We start from the raw sequence: 25,550 nt of genomic DNA on the forward strand, positions 1-25,550 counted from the left end.
TTTATTACATTTATATCTAAATTAGTGTCATTAAAAGACACATTTCAGATTCTTATTAACATTTCTTTCTTCGCCGCCATATATTCCTCCTAGTCCCCGCTTCCGCTCGGGCTCTGCGGCCGGTATTCCCATTCAGTGAATCACAGCCACGACTCACGCACTACAGTTTCTCCCCGACCGCGCTCCGATAGTGTAGTGCAGTGATAGTGCGTGGATAAAGTGATTTTCTATTCGGTACGTAGTGTACTATTGCTATATGTTACTGTTTGTCTATTGAATGGTGGTTATTTACCTGTAAATATATTATTGTACATCGTCAATACTTTATGCGTATTTTGTTCAGTATAATATTAGAATATAACTCTGAATAATTAGAAACTAACGATAATCTATTATGAAGTATACTTATTATGGAAAAGGCAATGGCAAACCAATCCATAATAGTGCCCAGAAAGTTGTTGTGTGTGTGTTTCATTCCACGTGATGACCACGACCCTCAGCCATGAGGAAATATGTCTATGAAGCAAAAAAGAGTGAATGATAAACTATAAACAAATGTTTATTTTGTTCATTTGCATTTGACAATTTTTTTTAGAAATAGCTGCATTATATAATATTCGAAATAATTCCCTGTATGATGCTCCATATTATATGCTTTCCGTGTGCCAAATTTCATCAAAATTTGTCCAGTACATTTTGTGTGATTGACCTATTTATCTCACATCTTTTTCGTATCAGTGACCCGGCCCGCAATAGGTATAAACTTTCGGGAATAAATTGTCTAAATAACAGTGAAAACTGTATCAAAATTCTTTGCGTTGTTTAAAAGAAGTAAGCTTATAAACAGGCAGATTTGTTATATATTATGTAGTGATAGTGAATAACAATATTACAGGAACTGATGATTACTAGGAAAGGACTTTTTAAATCTAGTGTAAGTTTATTATTTAGACTATTGAGGGCAGCGTGCGTGATTAACATTAAATTAATGGTCTTCAAACTATACCACAAGTAGAAATTAATTGATTGTATTTCTTTAATTTAAACGCTCATTTCTCTGAGATACGAGACGCGATAACTAGAAAGTTTCATTCATAGTCTTCAACTCGATCGAAACACGATTTCCAATGTTTTGTGAATTAAATTGTGAAGCCGTTACATTTGCTTTGCATTACTTTAACCGGCGCGTGCACAGACCTAAACTATATTAGCCTTTGCCCGCGGCATCGCCCGCGTAAACAGCATTATTTTTCAGGATGGAATACCTTATGACCTTTTCCGTACTACAAACTAAATATATCCGAAATTTAAAGAAGATTGCTTGAGTAGATAGAGCGTGAAGAGGTAACAAATAAACTTACTCTCACATTTATAATATTAGTTAAGATTAATCGGCGCGTGCTTACAGATATAAGTCAAATCATTTATTTATATAAATTAGACCTTCACAGGCACTTTTTCGTATCAAACTTGGAATTCATTTGAATTGAAGTAAATAAAATAAATTACATAGTATTCTTTTTGAAACTGCCGAAATAATTTTTTTACACTGTGTTGGTCCCTATCGCGCGGGAAATGGTTTACCATTTTTCTTTTAAATTTTTTTTTCTAATAGTTTAAACAAATACCTACTTACATGCTCAAAAAGTATAAATAATAAACATGGTATGTTTGTGATCGAATGGTGACAAAAAAATAACAAAGTATTTAACCAAAATTAACCAAACAAAATATTATATATGAATCAAGCTAAACTGGTCACCTTTGCAATATATTCTGTATAATATTTCTGTATCTCTGCATCAGCCCTTCATGATCATAACATGTTGTTCACAAACTTGGCATTAAGATCTCATTTGCTCCTAAATTTATGAGGAATGAGGAAACTGCGTTTATGATTGGATTATCCTTATTAAAGTGTCACGCGCGGAAGAAATTAGTATTTCCCAACTAATCATAATTCTATTCGGCTGTAGCCACGTCGCACCGAAGTTGTTTATATCATTTTACCATTTTATATTCAGCTAGCGGCCCGCCCCGGCTTCGCTCGTTTAAAACCATAACAAAGTACACCTAAACTAAGAAAGTCTCACGAATCACACAATCTATTTGTGAAAACCATACAAAAATTAGTCTGGTAATTTTTGAGTTTATCGTGTTCATACAGACAGTCGCGATGGGGGGACTTCTTTTTATTATATGTAAAGATCACTACATATATTGACGACGCCTCCGTTCGCATCGAAAAGTAGCATAGGTCACTCACCACAATAAACATCAACTTTATGTGACACCTGGATTTTAGACAACCCATTTTTCGCGCCACTTCCAATTGGATACGAGTGTGTATGCCATCATCACCCATCTACCCTCATCCTACTTTATTCGAGATCGGTACAACATGTCAGCCTGCCATTTTCCTGTATACTTTATGTATAAACTCAATCGAAAATAGACAAGTAATAAGACTTTGACAGATAGATACTGGGACAGGCAAAACTAAATATGGACTAAAAAGTCGATCATGTTCTGTGAATAGTACTTAGACTAACAAGGAAACTAAGCTTAGCATGGTACCTAATATGGTGTGGTGGCAGCAGGGGGTATAGATCTAGAAAGCTACTTCTAACTTAAGGTACAGTTTCAATTGCATTAATATTATAGTACCAACTTTATGTCGTCAATGATTTATATAACCACTGTAATAAGAGGTCCCAGATTTGATCCCCGGACAGGTCATTAATGGAAAATGATCATTTTCATATTGACTTTGGTTTTTATCTATATATGTATGTGTTATAAAATACCAAAAAATACTCATTGAGTTAGCATCCCGTAACACAAGTCTCGAACACACGTGTCGAACTGCGGACAGAGTCGCGAAATACGAGTATTTTGTAGCTATAAGATAGTTATTATAAGTATAATTCAAATTTGATATGGAAAAGTGCCAATAAACGCTTTTTGAAAGCAAAAGTCTAACTTTTGCTTTGTTTTGAACACACACGCCTCAATCAGCCACATTAATCACAGTCAGGACACCACTTCCTTTGTATTTCCTTACTGATTCACGTTTACTATTCGTACACTTGTCATATCACAAGGGCAGTAGGTATGTTGTGGTAGGTACTAAGGCCCAAACTATTGCAAAAATGACCAACGTACAATAGTAATGTGCAAATTACCCTTTGTTTCCCGACGTGACTCACTGCGCCGGCGCAGGACTCGCAAATTACAATGATTATAATAATTACAATAACTGCATGACACTATAATTACTGTGCTTTCACTTGAACTTTGATATTCGTTATTGCATTACGTTTTTTGGTTCATTGCGTTATTTTTCTTGTCAATGGCTCACGTGATAGAGGATAGAGACATTGTTACAATAAAAAAAAATATCAGTAATTGAATCGGACGATTTACACAGATTGAGTTCGCTCCAAAGTTAGTTCGATACTTGTGTTATGTGATATTTAATGATACTATACTTTATAACCTACTAGCGACCCGCCGCGGCTTTGCACGGATGTAATATTATGCTAGCTATATAGATACAACCTTTCTCTTGAATCACTTATCTGTTGCGTTAAAATCCGTTGCGTAGTTTTAAAAATCTAAGCATACATAGGGACAGACAGACAGCGGGAAGCGATTTTGAGTCTGAAACGGTTCTCCGACAATTGCTTCGGCTACGTCAGAATGTCTCCTCTATTCTGTCGACGAAACGTTCGTAGTCGAAGCAATTGTCGGAGAACTGTTTCAGCCTCCTTTGTTTTATACTATGTCGTGGCACATTTATAGGCAAACGTCAAACACGCAGATCGAAAAAAGGTAATTTACAACGACAATGGCCAGGATAAAAATTAATAACTAGTTAATAATAGTGCAGTTTATTAATTGATTTTCTTTTAACTTATGTAACGTATGTAATATTACTTGATGTTTTAATTTTTTTTTATTCGACAATTAAAGCGAATGAAGGGCGATAGTAGGCATCGCGCTACTGAATCACGTCTATTCTATTATGTACTTAAAATATAACAGGATTTGTGTATTGTGGAATTATGTAAAAGAGAAAACGGGCTTCTTTTTATTGCAAACTTTTTCAAAATGTCAATTTGAAATTTACAAATATTTAAAAATTATTTTTTTTACAGAAGTATACCTACCTATATGTATTTAAATGTTAGTAACTTTTTTTACTACACATTTTTTGACTGCATGAAGTTGGTTGCAGAATTTTTCTGTTTTTTTTCTCTTTCTTTTAAGGTAAAACTATATAGTTTTATATATACATATATATGTATATAATTTTTATAAATCAAATGTTACTGTATCAACGTGACGAATAATTTTTCACAACTGTTTGTTTAACAGATTGTAGTCCAACTGAGATAATCTAGCCTCTTGTGTCGTGTCGTGTGATAAGAGCAAGGTGTTATCACTCCTCTATCATGTTATCAGACCATCATTCAGCTTCTGACTTGCAAATTTAATCATTTTGTGGTTACCTGATTCTTTTATGCAAGAGCAAAACATTGAAATTGTTTTAATCTATAAAAAAGTCTTTAAGAATTCAAATATTTATATTTTTCTAAAGAAATCATATTCATAAAAGATATTGTTACGTTATAGCAACATATTAAAACAATTTATTGTAAACAAGCAAGTGGTTTATTAAATTACTAAAAATGTATCCTCGTTCAGAAAGTCTGAGAGCAAAAACAAGTACAGTACCTAGCACTCATCTAATCTGATGTTATAGTGTGAGAAATTATTTCTCGAAATCACATAAGCTTTCAATTTTATATGCACCCAGGATCAGCTTCCAACGAGGGAACTCCTCAAGGATTTACTATACGGACTAGAAACGGTTTGACATCCAGAATTTTACCAATTTACCGTTTACAAAATTTAGTCTAGGAATTTTTAGAAGATTTTAGATCTACCTGAAATGCACCATTTTATTTTTAATCTCTATCACTTTCACTACATTGTATAAAACAAAGTCGCTTCCCGCTGTCTGTCTGTGTCTACGTTTTTTTTAAATATATGTTATTTATCTATTCTTATCAGCCGCGACCTGTTCAGTTCACCCACCAGCTTCACTAAGCAGTGGGCCACGGGTAATTTCTGTTTACCCATGCACCCACTGCAACCGTCCGAGCGAAGCCGGGAAGGCCACTAGATTTTATATAAATGCCAATACAAGTTCATTATACCTAAAATACTTAATTATCAAAGCACTTAGAGTGCCATATAAAAGATTTAAGACAATGCAAACACAACATGATAAGCTATCGAGATCGATTACTCGATTAGCTGTTATGGTATGCAGGTAATGAGGAAAATTATTATTATCTAGGTAAATGAATGCTCTATGCTAATGAACTTGATGGGAATAACGAATTTTGGATGATGCAATGATTTTGGATGTGCTGTTTGTTGTACACGAAAAATAGGACTGATGAAATTTTTTATATTTGATGACCATTCGAAGGTCTTTATATTATCCGAAACACCAGTGAAAATATACTGTGATAATGACAACGCTTTCAAAGATATGACAAAAATAAAATGACATATTTTTGGACTCGTCCAAACGCTCCACAGTAAATTATACTCTAACGTGACGTCACGGTCGAATAACATCTAAGCGAATAATGCTATGTTTGTTCGATAGCTTAAATATTGCATTTATGGTGATGGAAGTTAATTCGAAATTTTAGCTTTTTGCGACGGTTGAGTTCATTTTTTCCAACCAACTTGAAATCCAGTGGCATTGTTAATCTATGAGTTATCATAATTATCATACATATATTTATTTTATCTCGAACATACATATTTTTTACATTTTTCTGACCTAGTCAACTATCCTTTCCCTTTCCTTTTCCGCCAGAATACAGTGTGATTTCTGAGGAAGGATAGTTGTATTTTTTATGTTTGTACCCGAGCGAAGCAGGGGCGGGCGGCTAGTTGTTGCTACATAAACTAGATCACAATTAACTACTTATATAACATCAATAATAAAATTAAACGACCATCTGTCCCTTAACCTTCTAAATCTAAGAAAAAAACTGTAGGCCAGAATTTGCATACAATGCTCACAGTAGACTTGAGGTTAATCTGATTTATACTCTAATGGATACACATAAGGTCAATTATAATCTGTATGGTCCTGATCTAAATTTTATGATAATACTTTCTAAGGAAACGAGGCGTGTGGTTCCGCCCTAAAGTAAGACCACTCTAAAGGACACGTAAAATTATCAGCGGATAGGCAATAGCAGCATTCGCAAGGAGGGTAGACGTCAAGCAGGCGGCTATAAAATTAAACTCGAAGCTAAACGTGGCCTTCGAGTTTCACAATCCTTGGCTCTGTCTACCCTGTAATCAATCATTTACAAGCACATTAGTCAAAAGTTATTTATTTGCCATAAATAAGTTTAAGAGACACGTGATCTGTAACACTAATTATCTACATTTTTATAGATCTATAAAACTATATTACTATCTAATAAAATGCTTTATCAAATGTAGTATAAAATATATACTGTGGTTCGCTATAAATAAATAAAAAGTGATAAAAGTATGATGTTAGCGCTAGTGTGCAGGTTTATGTAATCTTATGCCGGCTCCACACAATCGCCGAACTCGGACAGATGCCGACGGGAATGAACATTGTGTAATCTGTATGAAGCGGTGGTGGTGTAATGGTTAAGACGCCCGCCTGTGGATCGAAAGGTCCCAGGTTCGAATCCTACTCGTGCCACATGAGTTCGTATATCAATCTGACTCATATATAGTAGTTTTCATCGACCAACACCACAAAACATAACGCAGCACAACGGAGCCCGACTGAGCAATGGGGCCTCGCTCTTAACTAGATAGTGTCGATTACGAATATAGTATGGTTGTCTGATTGCAGAACATCGTCCAACGGAAAACAATGTTATCACGTGTTGATTTGCTTCATTGAAAGTCCCCAAGGTTTATAATTAAACTCACAACATTACAGAATAGACAGTAATAAATACAATCAAATCATTTATTCAGAAATTACATCTTCATAGGCACTTTTTCACGTCATATTCTACATTAAATGATGTTTACCAAAGCTACAAACTACTAGCATTTCGGAACGACCACTGAACTTATTTTACGCTCTTGAACAAATGCTTTCACGCAAAATCTTCTGGACGGATGTTGGTACACGGGTAGAATATAACCTGGAATGACATATGGGATAGGTACTTTTTATCTCGAAATTTCTACGGGAGCGAAACAACGGGGCGCAGCTAGTAATAAATAAAACACTCGAGGAAGAGGTTAGTAAAAGTACATACTAAGAATTTTTGAAAATAAGGTTGCAATTAACAGGTTAAAGTTTCAAAAACAAAATTTCTGAAATCAGAGCGCGTAGTGCGGATTTGCATTTCACTTCTCACTATCGAATCGATTCGAAGTGACACGCAGCGAACCAATCACATTGCGGTGTGGTTGTCGTTGCGTCACAATGGCGCACTGTGATTGGTTAGCCGCGTCTCACTGCGAGTCGACTCGATGATGAGATGTAAATGGCAAAGTGCACTACGCACACCGATAAGATTTTCTCTCTTTTTCTTTTTCATTTAAGCACTTTTTCCGGTTTCTACCTCAGTCATAAAGCGTTGAAGCAGGTCAGCTGTTCTACATTTACTTTTCCACTTGGCCTTTGCCTCACAGTCTGATTGTGACGACGCAGCGTCACTACTCCGTCGTTTTAGGCTCCATATTAATGTGTGTGCGTCGACGCACTGCACAAAATTACTGATCCGATGTTGGAAGATAGCGGGACGGGAACTTTAGCCCTTTATTCCTCATTCACAATTTTTTTGAATTTTTGTATTTGCTATCAACACTCAAAGAATTCTCACTCACATTTTCTTCCTCAACCATAAAACATCGAAGTTCAGAACCCTTCCCTACTGCATTCCTCAGTCACACATCTACTATATGTATTTGTATTCCACAATCTACAACATGTGAATACAACCAGCATTCATTTAGTTATAATTTCGCGGCGTTCTATTGTTGTATTGTTGACATTTGGTATTTGGTCTACGCATCAATCATTGTTGTGACGTTTTGTTTCTAGTACTTGTCGCGTAGAAGGTTATCTAAACTGTTTACTTTTCTATAATAGAACTGTGGGCGAAGTGCGGGTTAGCATTTCACTTCTCACCATCGAAACGACTCGAAACGAGACACAGCGACAACAACCAATCACATGACGCCATTGTCAGTTTATTAATTTATAACACTTGATGTAGGCGTGCAAATTGTTATTTTACTTTTGTTTAAACTGTTTAGAATTTTCTCCCAGAATAAAAGATCTTTATAACTATGCAACGGATTTTGATACAGGATTTTTCATAGATAGTATGATTTATGAGGAAGATTTAGGTAGCCGCTAGTTATTTGTAATTTAAATAAATAAGGCAAAAAAGCGTAAAAATATTATTATTTCGGTTACTTTTTTAATAAATAAGAATTCGAAAATTATTAGTGTATGCGAATCTGTCTGTTTATTCTGCTTTCACGGCTAAACCGCTTAACCGATTTTAATGAAATTTGGTATGCATGTAGTCAAAATACCCCATTCAAATGTAGTCTACTTTTTTTAAAATCAACCTCCAAGTGACTTAATTGGGGGGTGAAAGTTTGTACGAAAATCGTGTCTGTTCCGCTTTCGCAGAGAAATTTACGCGAGCTATGCCGCGGGCAAAAGCTAGTATATGTGAAAAATATATGTGTATGTACTCATATTAATAAACTAGTAAAATGTAGAACTGTGTCAGTGTAACTTAAACTACTTTATTATATCTCCCATCAAAAAGTAATTTTATTATCAGTACCCACGTAAAGTTACCGTGTTAGGTAAAGTTTCCTCTAATATAATCATTAGCACGGTTCGTTTCGATCGAAACTTCTGTTGTTATCATAGATACCGTGTGTTATTAATGTTCGACAAAGAGTTAAAAAAAATATTAATTTGATGTTACATTTCTTTCTCATATAGACCAAATATAACTACTTATATACTACTTGCTATATAAATATTTGGCAAATATGCAATGAAATTTAATTCAAAGTTATTGTTCTGTTATTTAAAAAAAAATTGGGTATTATATTATAATTATAATTTATGTTTTTAAGAATATGTTTAAATAAAACTCATTTTTTGTTGATGTATTCAAACAATTAAATCGAAAGAATTCCAAAAAAAATAACGTTTTAATGAAACTCTAAAATTGAATCGGACCATTTTTATTACAGTTTTAATTTTACGTTTGTGGGATATGTAATTTATTATTTAAATTATGACGAGTAAAAATTTATGTAAATATTTATTTATTTCAGGTATTTCCCATACAATACGTGCGGAGTGAGGAGGCGAGCACTATGCCACGGCAATGTTGCTGAAAATATGCAAGTCGTGTCAGTAGTGAGTATTCTGGCGCGTGGTTCCGCCCTAGAGTAGGACCACTCCACATGTCTCGTGTATCTTACGAGGGACACGTGACTTTGGCGGCTGATAGGCGAAAATTGTATTCCCCAGGAGGTTTGATGTTTAAGATTTTAAGGTATTCTTACGTGGACCCTGGGCTTTGCAGCCTCACAGTCGTGAACTGAACCGGGAAGAAGCACTGACGAGATGAATTATAGATAATGTGGGGAAAAAATTATATTGAATTACACGAAATACTAGTAAAACAATGCTAAAATAATATAGTGTGAAAGTACTATTAACTGATGCGAATATAGTTGTGTCTTGTGTAGATTAGAGAAAAAAAATTGTCTGTCTTTCTGTATGTTTGTTCTTGCATCACGCAACAACTATTGGATCGATGTGGTTTTCACATTTGTATAGCAGATGTTCTAACTTAAAATCTGGTATAGGTTTCATCGCGATACGTTGCTTAGAACCCGAGATATTGACGTGATAAACGCGGGCGAAGTCGCGGGCAAAAGCTAACAAAAATATGCCATTAAACGGCTTGAATAAAATTATCGAAGACCAATGATACAGTACACACTACAACTATACAACACTGCATTTAATTTTCGCTGCTCTAACTAGTAAACACAATTATTTACAATGATAAGAGCACATCACTGTCTGTCCGTCTGTCTGCACTCGCCAAACAAACGTGGCCGTTTGTGTGACTGTTATGGTTAGACATGTTTACGATTGCTTGTGTACTGTGTCGTGCCTCAAGTTTGAAGGTTATGGCATTCATACTTCACCCAGTGATAGTAAACTTCAACGACAAGTCAAAACGAAGTCGCTTCCTGTCCGTCTTGTTCCTATGTATATCGGATCTTTAAAACTACGCAACGGATTTTAATGCTGTTGGGAGCTGTTGAATATTTATTCAAAAGCTCTCAACAACATCAAAATCCGTTTTTACGTAATAATTACGTAATTCGTATTTAAGTAATAATTGTACTTATTTAAGTACAATTTTTTTATGTACAGTGATAATAAGAACAGGTACTTTTTCCTTTCTGTGTAAGCGAGCAAAAATATTAATGTTAAATCAAAATATCGGAATAGTAAGTTCAGTGGCATAAATAAGGTAGTGTACACATAGGAAAATTGTCTTTGTGATAGTTTTGAAGTTCTAAATTATTACCGTTTTGTCCCAGAACCGCGAGGCGAATAAATTATTTATATCAACAAAGAAAACATAAAAAAAAGATGGATGTATAAAAAAAAAATTCGAGAGTGCAGAAGGACAACCTGTGTTATTAGAATATAACTGTTAGATCAATCTAGATAACTGTAGGAATCAATCTTGTTCGTTTTAATTTAGTCACTTCAGACTAGTCTACCGGTCCTATTTTTACGAAACAAGTATTTAGAAAAACTTTGTGGTTATCGGCGATTGTGCGATAGAAAACCTGAAAGTTCAAGTTTGATTCGAGTGGTCGGTAGACCTTTCTCCTCTATGTCATATTTGATTTATTACTTACAAACACTTGATATGTTACGAGTAGATAATAGGCTCCTAAAACCTCGATAAAACGGAAGATTTTCGTAAAATCCATTACGTTTGCACGAAATTCACACATTTTTGTCGCCATCTCGAGATAGTGTGCGAAAAGGTCGATAACATCTGTCACCTGTCAAGATAAATGAAAACTTACGCTTGACTCATAACAGTCTTGGGTTTCGGTGTGAAATGTGCCTTATATATTGTTAATAGTTGAGTAATATTCAGGACCTATATTATCCTTACGAATTTGTGATATTCAAGCGAAAAATTAGGTTATGTCCTAATTCATATATATTTTTTTCGTTTAAGTACATCAAAAAAGTACTTGAAATGTAGTGCGACAATGATTTAAAACTGGCCACTAAAATACGACAAAAAAGAAGGTTTTTATTTTACGAAAGTATTTGAAGAAGTTTTTCTAATTTCTTTATGGGGTTTATATAATAATGATTTTGTGATCAGTTAAATCAGTTAGTTTTTTATAATTGTCTTCAAAGTGGAAAAGAAAATATCTATGGATAATGATGTTGTGAACACTAGGAAAAAAGGGTATGTAATGTAATAACTGTGATAAGTAAAGATTTTAACACATTTTCACACGATTGCCACAAGAAGAGTGTTTTTTCAGGGTGCTATGGTACTCTGTTGGAAAACAAATAAAAACAATTTTTGTTGCATAGACATAATTGAAAGTAGATTTTTTAAACAAAACCTGTATTCAAAGATTTTAAAACATAATATCGAAGATTAATCCCACGGGATCAGGTAAACTGCGGATTGCAATCCCAAACCGTGGACACCTTGCGTTATTCCCGTAAAGTAATCACGATAAAATAAATATTATTTTTAATGAGTATGTATACATTTATTTTTTGTAAACGTGATGTGTGTGACATTTCTTCTAAATTAACATCTCAGTTGACGTTAGACTTCGTCAAAGTCGGTTAGAAACTAGGTTAAACACAGTGCGTTAAAATAAAGACGCAGAAAAAATACTAAGATTGGTATTGTATTCTGCAAGTAGTTTCAACAGGGTGTGCGTGGTCAGAATACACATACATAAATACATAATTAGTTATTTGTATGGACGACGAAAATAATTTTATTTCAATAAATGTAATAAATCAATCTTGAATCTAAAATATATTTAAAAAATGTTTGTCTTTTAAAAATCAAATGTACTTACTGCCGGCTCAGTGACCCCCGAGCGGAGCCGGGTCTCCCAAACGAGAGAGTGCCTAGTCTTCTGTTCTGCGCTCTATAGTTCGCCAGCTGACAGCTCCCAATCCACACAGATCAGTCTCCACTGCGTCGCTCCAGGAGCATCTGAAGCGTCCAAAAAATCAAATGCTTTCATAAAAAAATCCATATTAGAACAAGCGGTGGTGGTGTAATGGTTAAGACGCCCGCCTGTGAACCGAAAGGTCCCTGGTTCGAATTCTACTAAATATTCGTACCACATGAGTTTGTATACCAATCTGACTCATGTGTAGTAGTTTTCATCGACCTCCACTTGCCGGTGAAGGAAAACATCGTGAGGAAACCTGCACAGTGGTTGATTATCGACTTGTGTGTGAAATGGAGAAGGCAATGGCAAACCACTCCATTAATAGTGCCAAGAAAGTCGTTATGTGTGTTTCATTCCACGTAATGACCACAACCCTCAGCAAAGAGGAATACGACTATGAAGAAAAGATAGAATAAATATATTTTTTGGCACTATATACCCGCCCGGACCTGGCAAATGGGACACCCAAACAGTGCTGACTTGGTGTTGTCAAGAGGATGTGGGCACAAGCCAATGCTGTCATAACTAAGGGTGCCAAAGACCTTGCGAAGTGCAGAAGAAAAGCGATATATTGGCTTGATGGCTGAGAAAGCATCCAGGGATATGCTCAGGTTAGAGAGAGAGAGAGGTTGAAAGGATTTATGCCTAGCAGGAGACTAATGAGTACGCTGAAAATAACTTTTTCTCCTAACATTTAGCTGCAATAATCTAATAATACGTAGGTATAAAACATAGACATTAGTTAATTGACGTTTTTGGAGAAAAGTCTGCGGTGAAGTTTGTTGCGCCGCTTCTTCTTCGCCGCGACGGTTCTCGGCTTCCGACTTAAGCAGTAATTTTTCTAACGTCAATGATGTTTATCATTTTATGATGAATATAGAATTTTGTTGAATTGTGACCTTATTAAGAACTTTCAAAAGAAATGTCGGATTTTTTACCCGACTAATATTAGTACGTAATGATTTTGACCGTGATGTATTTTCGTTTCAGCTGTTTGGAGTCCTGGTACTGGTCTTGTTGTGAAGAAAGATTTTGTTTCGACAAGAAAATAGCTAATTACAAGTAAGTATAATTATTATTAAATAAATAAATAAATAATAAATAAATATATTAGGACAAATCACACAGATTGAGCTAGCCCCAAAGTAAGTTCGAGACTTGTGTTATGGGATACTAACTCAACGATACTATATATTTTATAACAAATACATATATAGATAAACATCCAAGACCCGGGCCAATCAGAAAAAGATCATTTTCCATTATGACCCCCGACCGGGGATCGAACCCGGGACCTCTCGGTCCAGTGGCAAGAACTTTACCACTGCGCCACCGAGGTCGTCAAATTGTTTGCTACATAAACTTATTACCAAAACTACTATTTGAACGAAACTCCGAAATGCTAGTTGTTTATAGCTTATTGAGAAATATTATATAATATATTTTAACTTTGTTTAATACTGTGTAGGATATTATACCTATCACCTCTTTATTAACGTCATTTTATGATTCATCTTTTTCAAGAAATATATTATTTTCATGCCATTTATTTGCAATTTATTGTATGTAATATTATGTGTAACATAATGAATACTGACGTCATTGAGTCCATTGTCAAGGCCATGGCCAATAGTAATGGGTAATTTGTATGTCATATTAGATACAGTATGCAATGATATAAGCTGGTCACGCAAAGTTACATAAGTGGCATGAATTGGGCGTAGGTGCATTTTAAAAATCGCGAACAAAATTTCTAGCCACAATTATTCTATCGTGCAACGATGTGTGGTCCCGCCCTAGAATAGGATTACTCCATTTCGTCTAAAGAACATGCAAGCCTTAATAATGCATTTCCGAAGAGGTTTGACCTCAAGCAGTTGGGTTGTAATATCACAGCTTAATATTCAAAATATTTAACTTTTACATTGACCCGGGGATCGCGGCGTCACAACCCCGAAAGCCACCAAAACACGCGAATGAGAGGGAATGCCCGAATTTCTATAGTCGAAGGCATATTTTAGTGGGTATAAAAAAACCTGTGGAGTTAAGTATGCAATCTATTAAGTACAGCATCCTATTAGCTTTTGTATTATACTTTACGAAATATGATACATAGGCTTCGTCTTATTCGAGTTACAAAATGCTTCAAATAGAAACTAGCTAATTTAGTAAAAATATATCTTGACCCTTTTTCTGTTTTCAACGTTTATTTGAAAAAATAAAACAAAATTAACATTAATTAACAGTAACTTACCTTTTTCCGCCTCTGCATAATGCGCTGTTGTTCAAATACATATTAACTTCGCTGGCACAAAACCGTAAAACGATAATTTATAGTCGGAATAGAAAAAAAACACAAAATGCGCCGACGCTAGACGTAATGTACGTTCAAAACGAGTTCAGAACTATTGAAAACTGGTCGTGAAAGGATTTTCTCAAATTTTTAAATTCCGAACCATTCAGCTGTCAGATACCTACATTTTTTTTTTTTCAGTCACTAGCTGTGCTACCTCTTTCTATTCTAACGTTCCAAATTCAAATGCAACGTTTCGTCGTATAGACAGAGAAAGAGATGTGCGCATTAGATATACATGAGAAGAAACGAGACGGAACGTTGACATATTTTGTTAGCCGAATTGGGCCGGGAAGTACGGAAATCTGCAATCTTATTTGGCTTTGGAAAGGAAGATATGAAAGTGTCTAGTCTATAGCTATCTCTATCTACTGTTCCGTCACCGTCAACCTGTCATAATATACTTTTAAAATTCCAACAAGTACAATATCCATTCTTTCCCGGGTGCCAGATTTTATTCAAGTCGCCTAAAGGCATCCATTTTATGCAGTATTTATTGCAAAGGGAAAAGATCTATCAAGTTTTATCTTTACTAACATATACGTTAATTGAATGCAATTTCTATGTTTTAACTGAAATTGGAATTAATAACTTAATAGTGAAGTTAACTGTCCGTTCCGACCGATGCACAAACTAATGTTTCCTGTTTTGTTGTGAAGAAAATTGTGTAATTATGTCTACATACTAATTGTGATTGACCAACAATTTTCTACTAAGTAATTAAATGGATTTCCTTTGATATATATTCATCAATTTTAGTTTAATCTAGATAAGTAATATACGTACAAAATATAATAAAGCTGCTCCGCCGGGTTTCCTCTACAAAATCGCACATAAAATCTAAGCAACGTAGGTTCACGTCGGCATCTATCTGAATTAGCGTATTATAGTGGGAACCACAAAGTTATACAAAACACTTACCCAAAGACCAAGAAAACTGTATAGTAAACGGACGAGTGTCACCAAATGAGAAGGAAGATTTTCCGGCCCGATCCAGTTAATCTCATATTGGGCCGGGCACGTGATGAGAATTAAAGTATGTCAGCGCTCTGTCTCTTCTCATGTATTTCTAATACGCACATCTCTTTCAGGTATAGGCGAAACGGAAGATATGACGGGGTCTATATATTTCTCTGTCTACTTACCTATTCTTTTTTAAACAATGTTGATAAATAAACAATTAAAATTACCTGTTTCAGACTAGAAGATGAGCCTTACGCGAACGGCCACACAAACATGGGAGCCAGCCTGGACAGCGTGGTGACCAACCAACCGATCAACAACAACCACCTCCCCCCCAGAACCCTGGGGAGGGAGGTCAATGAACTGCCGATACATGCTGACAAACTATACGAGGTAGCTAATAGTTGTTGACTCAGCGGCAATTATACTTATTTTAGATCAAAATCAAAATCAAATCATTGATTCAGAAATTAGGCCTTCACAGGCACTTGTTCACGTCATATTCTACATTAAATGATGTTTACCAAAGCTACAAACTACTAGCATTTCGGAACGACCACTGAACTTATTTTACGCTCTTAATCATTAAATTTATAGACGAAAATTAAACTTTATACTCTACAGCTTCAAATCATAAACTTTACGATCATGAAACATTTACACAAGTAAACATTTCCTTATCATTCATAATTGTATTTAACTAGCCTTTCCCGCAGCTTCGCCCGCGTCAGCTCTTTGCTAACGCGGAACAGTCATGATTTTCATTCAAAATTTCACCCCTCGTTATAATCCTTTGGGGGTGGATTCTTGACAATAAATGTAGCCTATATTTACAATATTAGTATATAGATTTCGAAACTCATTGGCGAGGCTCAGCGCTATAATAACCCTTTAAATAAATATATGTTATGTATAATAAATAAAAATAATAATATATACAAATTAGCAAACAATAATAAACATGACTATAAAAGATAATGACCAATGACAAGTTGATATATTCCCATTTATGTGAGCAAAGCCTTGATGTCGGATAACTAACTGACATCATTATAGTGACTAACTAGCTTCTGCCCGCAGCGCGGCCTGTGGATCTGGCTGTGGAAGCTTGACAGATAGACAGGCATTCGCATCTATAATCACTATCTATTTCTAACTTTATCCAAAAAAATTAAGTTCACCTAAAAAATGTAGTTTTTAACGAAAGAGACTTTTATGAGAAATTCGAAATTATCGAGTTGTGCAAATTTATTTTTGTTTTCCAGGTTTTCTCTAAATCATTAATATTTAGAGACGAGCACGAACTGAAAGCAAAGAGCAGCAACAATTCGCTCGACGACTTGGAGACGAAATCCGAACCAGATTATTTGTCAGACAGACCAAACAGAACCAAGGTGTACTTTGAAGATGAAGTCAACTCTCCTGTTACAGACTTCGAAATTATGTTCAAAGATGAACTACTGGGTCAATACGATATGTTCAACATTGAGGAAGAAGAAGAAAGTGACAAAGCAAGCCAAGACACCGAAGAAGGACTTACAATGAATATTGTCAATATTAAAAGGCAAGACGTTATTAAGCCCACAACAGTTACAATGAAAGATGACTCGAAAATAACTATACCTGCTCCTGTTTACAATTACGATCCAGTTACATCTGTTAACCTACCTTCAGTGCTATCTTTGCCTCGAGTAGAAAGTGTTAAAGGTATTTTAAGAAGCAACAGTGCAAAGACTTTAGAGAGAGTTGATAGTGGTACTAGATTAGCCAAGCCTGTGTTGAATAGGGTTGAGAGTTTGAAAAATATGGATCCCAATAAGATTAATAAGGTATTAATGAGAGTGCCACATAGAAGTGCATCGTTTTTGAATATTCCTGCGCATTTGTCACCTGAAAAACCGCCTCTAGTTAAATCTAAATCTATGGTTGGTGTTTTATCCGCCACAGAAGAACTTAAATTAAGTAGTCTTCCTGACACCCCTATTATTAAAAGTACTAATTTGCCAAGATTCTTCGCTGAAAGTCCAGCTATTCCTGAATACAAAGGAGATACAAGCTTACAAAGTATTAAACAGAAATCCACAATGATGTTCCAAGAAAATGATTTCAGTATGCCTAGGTATTATGGAGCTCTAAACAAATCAGTCGAAAGTATTCCAGTACATGAAAGTAAATCTATGCCTGATCTTAGAAATCCTGGAAGTTCCAATAAAGTGAATAAAAGATTAGTAAAAATTAGGAGTAAACTTAAACCTTTAGTTATAAGAAAGAGCTCTGAAGAGAAATTATGAAAACATGTTGAAAATACTGTTTTTGAAATAATTGTGATTTGCAAGAAGTATTATTATATAAATTATATACATTACAATTATAATTTTAAGGAAACGTAAAAAAAACATTAATATTTTTGAAAAAAATGCAAAGAATTTATGTGTTATTGAAACCATCGTAATTGAAAAATATGTAGTTAGCACAAAATATTATCAACATCTAACGTTTAACGAGATATTAAACAACCTTATCTTTACTAATCCAGATAATTGTCAATGAAGTGATGTAGACGAGCGAATAACTTCACCGCATCTCTAGTCAATGATAACTTAACCTAATTGTATATAGGTAGATTATTTGATCGGACATGATCTGTCATTTTAAAAAGCTACTTAAAAATAGATAAATACATGAAATTTAATTTAATGACACTTCTCGAAATTTACTTATTGTATGTATAAATTGTCAAGTAGGTACTTACTTTCATATTTTAATCTAATTGTAGATAAAGTAATTGTTATTGAGGTACTTACTACAATACTTGACCATTTTACTGCTTAAGTTTCTAGTGATTGTAGTTTCATGAATTTGTTGTATGATGTGAGAACAAATATAAGTGTATTAATAAATTACTGATTTTTTCTTTCATTTTGATTTATCGTTTTCAATCACTAATTTTAAATCTATTACAGATATTTTTAAAATAAAGATGTTCAGGTTTATAAATGTTAAACAATGAGTTTCAAAATGCGCACAATTTATTACAGAGAGACTAATTCACACAATATCCCAAAGCATACATATTTAAGAATATTCTTTGAAATTCAACAATAACACAAGAATATTATTAATTTATTTTACGACACTAACTTGTATAACCTAGAAATCTATAAATTGAATTATTATTATACCAGTGCTCACTATGATAGATTTCACTAAAATTTAATTTGAAACAAGGCTTAAATTGTAAAGAATTACGAACAAGTAATTTTTTTTTCATAAACTCAACATTGCAAGTTGTAATTTTGATATATGAAAGCAAATTATTTAATTAAATAATATTTCAATATTAGTGACAATGATCAATGGTTTCAGCATTCCATTCCTATTATTAAAAATCTGATGATTTTACATAAACTTTTTCTATAATTAAGGCCATACAATTTTTCTAGTTATATTACTTCTTACTGTAGTTACTGTAAGGAGAAATCTACCCACGTCTATCAAAAATAATAAAGATAGTATTCGAAACACACTTTTTACAATTTACAAAGATTTAGAATTATGCTACGCAATTCATTTTATTAAATGCATTTATAAACATAATATTGGTAACTTTATTACAGTGAGAGTGTTGCGGCTCTTTTTATAATATTTTGATAGCCAATTAATATTTTACTAATATAATTATTTCTACACATGGAAAACACGTGGAAAATCTGGTTCAGGTTCTTTTTATTTATTACCCTGCTATACTAATTGTAATTTGTTCATTTCCATTCTAGCATTCTAGCAATGTGTTACATTACATCAGTTGGAATATGAAGCGCATATATTATTTTTTATTTATTTAGAAGGCATTTTATAGAAAGACATCAATACGTATGAAGAGATTATAATAAAATATAATCTAACTAGTGACATTTAAAAATAAATCTTTACATTAATTGTAAAGTAATAAGTCAATAAAATCAAATGTAATTATAATATAATACAAATACATCTGTGGTATATTTAATAATATAATTAATTAGGTTTTTCCTAAAATAAGATTTACCTTCACATTTTAAAATTTATTTTACTTATTTGCAAGGAATGAAAATACCGAAATAAATCTATTACTACAACCAAGGGTCATTCCGGCCTATTACTAAAATAATCAACATTTAAAACAATTCAGATCTTATTCTACACAATACTGAAATTCTTACATTTAAGTTCTATTAAAAGTTGGCAATAGTTAAAGATCTAGGTAATTTAAAAATGTATAATTACTTTGGTAGGATTCATGAGGAATAATTACATTAACCTTAAGTAGATAACAAAAATTTGGTCACAGGAGAAATAGGGTATTGGATTCTCACATAAAAAAAAAACTTTGAGAATTGCTGGATTGGCTACGTAGCTGTAACATCATTTAAATAAAAATAAGCAAGTCAAGTCACTTTGACACAACAATTGGTTTCTATTGAATTTTATGACATATATATCATTGTTTTATCATAATGTCTAAAGCATATTGTGATAATTAAATATTTTTTATTTCAATAAAAAATATTAATATCCCTTGTCAATAAAAAAAAATCCCAAAATAAATTGTCACAGATGTCCTTGAGTACCAAATATGTTTTTTTAATGAACTTATAAAATAAAAAAGTATGAAAATTTGTTTCGCCAAAAACATTTTTACTTCTGAGTGAATAAAAGCCATGGCTTATTTTTAAAGATATTTAAATTTTAAATCGATCAGTATCCTAAATCAGAAGCAAATACACTTAAATTGAACACCTCAACAGAAAATTAACTGATAATTTCGCTACTCAAACATCATAGAAAAATAATTTTGGGATGCAATGTTCATATCACTTATTGTATGTATTTATTTAAAATGATTTCGACGATGTAACAAAAATAAATCAAAGCGTGGTACGTGATACCAATAAACACAAATTTAATTATTTATTGTCTGGTCACTTTTCCACGCTCCAATTTTGTTTTTTTTTTAAAGAAAATTCCAAAGAGTAATTTATAAAAAGCCTTACATATCAACGATGTTTAAAGTGGAATATATTTTTGGACCAAAATAAATTTACATAGCTCAACCAGCATCTTTTAATTCTTCCAAAATAATACCATACCATTATAGAGGGCGCCACTGTAGTAATCAACTATTGGTAGAATAATATCAAAATTATAATTTGAATATTTTAAATTATATTTTCAAATCATGTCATATTTTATGTCAAAGTCACAATTAAAAGTTTGTTACAAATGTCTTGAGTTATAAAGTTTATAAATAAGCCTTTATTTCACTTACATACTAGCGCCCTCTATAGGACAACAATCCTTATAAAATACAGTGTAGATTTTCATATATGCCATTTCAGATATGGGAGGGGCAAGAAGAAAGTGCGTTAAATTTTCGAAATAGAAAACAATCCACAATCTTTCATACCGATGGTTAAATACAGCAATAAATTGAAAGTTGTTGGAAATTAAATGTTGACACCTCATCCGGAATAAAAGTTTATGGAATTTTTATCCAAATAACGGCTGAATATTTTTTAATGATAAACAGAAGTTTGTGTTCAATATTTTCCTTAAATAGAGAAATTATAATTATATTTTTTAATTACGTAACACTTAGCTATATAAATTAACAGACAACTTTGTTGTTAAACGTATTATCGTGTTTGGGAATCTAATCGTAATGATAGAATATTTTTATATGCCACAAACTAAGCCCTCCGTCAAATTGTATAGCATGTACTAATTTAACTATGAAAGGATTTCGCTTTTATCACTTAACAATATTAACATTTCTTGAAATACTGCCATCATTAAAATAAAACACAACTTTTTAAAATTGTTTAAGCATTATCATACGTGGAACCTCTAACCCCTCGCATATCACGCGGCATAATATGGACTAACTACAGCTATTCACCGCCAGGAGCGCTGATGTCGTGATAATTCAAAATTGGCAATTAGAAAGGTACTCTTTTCTAATTTCAAAAATAATTATTATATGACAATGCTATCTTGTTACGTCTAAATTTTGGAGTCAAAAAACATTCCTTTCATCAAAGCAAAAAATGTAAATCGCGTCATTAATTAAACTGATGAAATTAAAGTGACATTTATCTGTAGTATTTCTATATTTAAATGCCTTTTTGTTATACCAAGTCAAATAGCTAATTTTGTTCGAATTTTACACAACATCTACGCCGCCAGCGGAGGATTCGCTGGCGTCAGTCATTTTGACCCTTAAACTTATAACCGGACGATCTTGTATCGCTTGAACTTGAGTTTCGTCCTCAGCCCAATCAGCTTGAGAGTCACTGCCGCGTCCAGCCACTCCGCCTTGCTGAGGTCCTTCCCGTCGCACGAGAGGAGGATGTCACCTTTCTGCAGGCGACCGTCTAGGTCTGCCGCTGATCCCGCCAACTGCAATGGAGATTTATTACTTTATGTACACAGAGATACGAGAAATATACAGCCACTAAATTGAAAAGTAAGTACCTACAAAGGTGCTGCTTCATCATCTCACACACAGTTTCTTGTATGAGGAAACCAAAACATTTGTCGACGTCTGTAGTTTTCTCTGCCTTCAGTCAGCTCCAACGAATAAAAAAGAAAATATTTAAAAAAAAAGGAAAGAAAAAAATATATACTAACGATTTCCATGATATAAACACCTCCATTGGACTCGAATGGCTTGAAGGAGATTCCCAGCGCTCGACACGGCTTCCGAGTCAGCTCCACCTCCAGGAACTCGAACACATGCGGCTCGGGGCGGAACACTGAGAACTTTATCTGGGGAGAAAACTCGTCAAGTTGGTACATACATGTGAGCAGAGATAGGCGGTGGGAAAGCCACTTTCGCAGTGGTTGGCCATCGGATGGGTCAAAGTCAAAAACTAGACCTTCACGACAACTTAATCATGTTATTTTTTAAATTTAAAATAATTCAAACTGCTGGTGGCATTTAGAAAGCATGCATGGCAGCCATTGCTGTCATTAAATGCAAATTACTACGCAGTAAAAGAAAATATTTAAGAATAATTTTATATTAACAAATTTATATCCGTAAGTATTGATATTTTATAGGCTTTTAATAAAGAGATAAAGAAAAAAGATATAACAAAATACCAAGCACTGCCAGTATAATGGACACCTTGCGCCCGGTACGAAATGAATTTTGATTAAATTCATTTCTAAATTTTAACAAAATATGTTAAAGATTTTAAAACTTTTATTTCGATGGTTGTGAGTGTTGTGAGTGTTTCGTCTCACCTTTAACTGCTTCTGCATGATGGACATGCGTATCCTCTCATTGGTCATCTGCTCGGTGATGGTGATCCCGTTGGCTTGCTGGATCTGGTCCCCGGGCTGCAGGCGCTTGTCCTTGCCGATGGCGCCCTTGTTGAATACATCCAGGACCACAGCGGCTGGACCCTTGATGAAAACGTAAATTAAAACAGGCAATTCTTAAATTTTAGCTCTTCCAAGTAGGTTACAGAAAGTCGATAAGCTGCTGCTGTGTGGCGGGCCTATTTGTGGAATTGGATTTAGATAGTAAAAGATTATAATATATTTTAGGTTACCCATCCAATTACTCATAATTTTAAGAGTGTTTTAACCGCCATTATCACAGGTCGAGCGCGCTAACTACTGCGCGATTGAGCTCTTTCAGTACCTATGGGAAATCATATAATACCCAATACATAACATATTTTTTATTGCACTATTCTTTTTGCCTTTTTATACACGGCCGCAATGTTTAACTGGCAGAAAATACCTTATGACATTAAGTGTCCACCTGTTTTAAATTGTTTAATAAAGCTTAAATAAATAAACATAAAACTTACGTTAATAAAAGTGTCACATCCACCCAACAGCACCATACCCAGTGACTCCTTGTTGGTGTTGACTTCTATCACTGTCTCTTGATTGGGCACGATCTGCACCGTGGCCAGGTCTGGAGGCGGCTCAGCTGTGGACGAGAACAGAAATTGGTATCACTATCAACTTTTGGAATATATGATTTATAATATTTCACTAGAAAAACATATATAAAAGTAAAAAATCATTTGACAACTTTACTCACTAGATTAATTAGCGAACAATCACAATATATAGTATGTATCTATAATCTTTATAAAGTATAATAGCGAGAGTAAATCTGGACGTGCGCTCCAATGTAGTTAAATTTTTGCACATATAAATGACAATATATTATATCGTTCATTTTAAACTTTTATAATTTGAGTTGAATCAAAAGAGGGTGGTAAAATAAAAGCATACCGTCAATCGGTTCTACAGGTTCACTTTCTATTTTCGCGACCTCCGTAGCTTCAGCCAGCTGTAACAAGTCAATCCTCTGTCTCCCGCGGTACACCCGTCCCCTTTCCATTCCCGAATCTGTAGTTGAGGAACTTGCCCTCGGCTCATCTACATCCAAAGACGAACCCATCGAAAGACAATCTAGCGTACTAGATCTATCAGGTCTTGCATGACCCAGCACGGAACTCCTTGTATTCGATACCATGTCTAACTCACTTAGCTGTTGAACGTCAAAATCTGTCGAAAAACTGTCTCCGACGCTCATCAAAGAGGTTCTTGTATTTATAGGCACACTATCTGAGGGAGGGTCTTGGTCTACTGATGTAGATCTTGGATTAGCTCGAGGTGTATCCATGGAAGTCCTTACTGTGCTGGTCAATCCACGACTTCTTGGAGATCTACTTTGAGAATCGCCAGTTAAAGAAGATCTATGTGTAGTCGACTGACTGGTTTCCATAGAGGATACACTTGGTAAAGAATCTTCGCGAGTCCCTGAAGAATATCTTCCTGGTTGATCTGAGCCGACATTTGAGGAGCTCCCTGTACTTTGTTCAATAGTCGACGCTGATGACAGTATTTCTTCTGTAGCTATTACATATTTGAAAGTATCTTCATCTTCAATAATTAATATTTGTGAAGGATCGATGGACGACAATGATCCGGTCAATGTCGCTTGCCTAATTATAGTCCATCTAGTTTGTCTACGTAACTCTCGACTAGGACCTGGTTGTACTTCCTCGTCTCCCATATAGGTAGATTCTCCACGTGCCTCGTCTGCAATATTCGAAGATTCACGAGTCTCCTCATTTCTAACATTGGTGGATCCATCGCGTGTTTCCTCGTCTTCCATAATGGTAGATACTGCATGTGTGTCCACGGCTCCCACATGGCTAGATCCAGCACGAGATTCCTCGTCTGCATTATCGGTCGAACCTCCACGTGTTACCTCGTCTCCCATTTTGCTAGATTTCACACGAGGATCCTCGTCTCCTGTATCGGTGCTGGTAGATTCTCGACGTGGTTCTTCGTCTCTGGTATGACTTGATTCGTCGCGTGGCTGAGACTTCGCTAACACGTGGTTGCGGCTGGAGGTAAATCGCACTAGTTCAAGTGAACGACTAGTAACGCCGATTAGACTTTATCGATATGTATCGATGGATTTGTATTTTAGACTTTTTTACGAAGCCAGATGCAGTTATGTAAACCTATGTGTTCAAATTTTATTGGAATAAAGAATAATTTTAATTTTTTAAACTTTATTTTTCAGCAGTATAAAATCCTTGCATTTTTGTTGTATTCTCAAACATTTAAAAGGTTATTTTTGTAATGATTGAAAAAAATAGAATTTATAATGTTTAAGTACAAAAAGGCATCGCAATCCGATCGGGCCGCGCAGGTAATCCGTTTGGAGAGTATGGATAATCTGTTTCTAAATTATTATAATAATTTGGTTCGATCTAAGTATTTAAATTATAATCTAATTGTAATGTACCTATTTTTTAATTAATTTAGAAATTAAGCTTAAGCACGCATTACTACGGGGACTCAATTCACCTATATATAT

The 25,550-nt window shown here is 34.3% G+C and overlaps 2 protein-coding genes and 1 long non-coding RNA gene across 8 annotated transcripts in view; 1 reads left to right on the forward strand and 2 right to left on the reverse strand.

Annotated features, from left to right (window-relative positions):
• The first annotated feature begins 145 nt into the window (after positions 1-145).
• Positions 146-18,568, forward strand: LOC128680955 (uncharacterized protein). 3 transcript variants are annotated; one of them, XM_053764475.1, is made up of 5 exons: positions 146-234; positions 9,406-9,490; positions 13,324-13,395; positions 15,886-16,042; positions 16,915-18,568. In XM_053764475.1, the coding sequence occupies exons 2-5, from the start codon at positions 9,459-9,461 to the stop codon at positions 17,938-17,940; spliced, it is 1,287 nt and encodes a 428-aa protein (XP_053620450.1). In that variant the 5' UTR covers positions 146-234; positions 9,406-9,458; the 3' UTR covers positions 17,941-18,568. The 3 variants fall into 3 exon arrangements, with proteins under 3 accessions (XP_053620450.1, XP_053620451.1, XP_053620449.1); XM_053764476.2 differs by lacking the exon at positions 146-234 and adding an exon at positions 2,439-2,635; XM_053764474.2 differs by lacking the exons at positions 146-234; positions 9,406-9,490 and adding an exon at positions 11,359-11,594.
• Positions 12,114-15,254, reverse strand: LOC128680957 (uncharacterized). The gene is made up of 3 exons (XR_008405915.1): positions 15,059-15,254; positions 14,588-14,998; positions 12,114-12,371 (listed from the first exon to the last, which is right to left on the reverse strand). It is a non-coding gene; the product is annotated as an uncharacterized LOC128680957 (long non-coding RNA).
• Positions 18,569-18,660: 92 nt separating the features above from the next.
• LOC128680954 (inaD-like protein) overlaps positions 18,661-25,550 on the reverse strand; it is a 94,877-nt gene continuing 87,987 nt past the window's right edge. For all 4 annotated transcript variants that reach the window (XM_053764472.2, XM_053764471.2, XM_064436821.1 and 1 more), the window contains 4 exons: positions 23,512-23,636; positions 22,937-23,098; positions 22,319-22,456; positions 18,661-22,087 (listed from right to left, as the gene is read on the reverse strand). In XM_053764472.2, the coding sequence (XP_053620447.1) occupies positions 21,914-22,087; positions 22,319-22,456; positions 22,937-23,098; positions 23,512-23,636 (599 nt within the window). In that variant the 3' untranslated portion in view covers positions 18,661-21,913. The remainder of the gene's footprint in view (positions 22,088-22,318; positions 22,457-22,936; positions 23,099-23,511; positions 23,637-25,550) is intronic.

This window comes from Plodia interpunctella, chromosome 25 (genome assembly GCF_027563975.2).
Source record: "Plodia interpunctella isolate USDA-ARS_2022_Savannah chromosome 25, ilPloInte3.2, whole genome shotgun sequence".
Lineage (NCBI taxonomy): Eukaryota > Metazoa > Arthropoda > Insecta > Lepidoptera > Pyralidae > Plodia > Plodia interpunctella.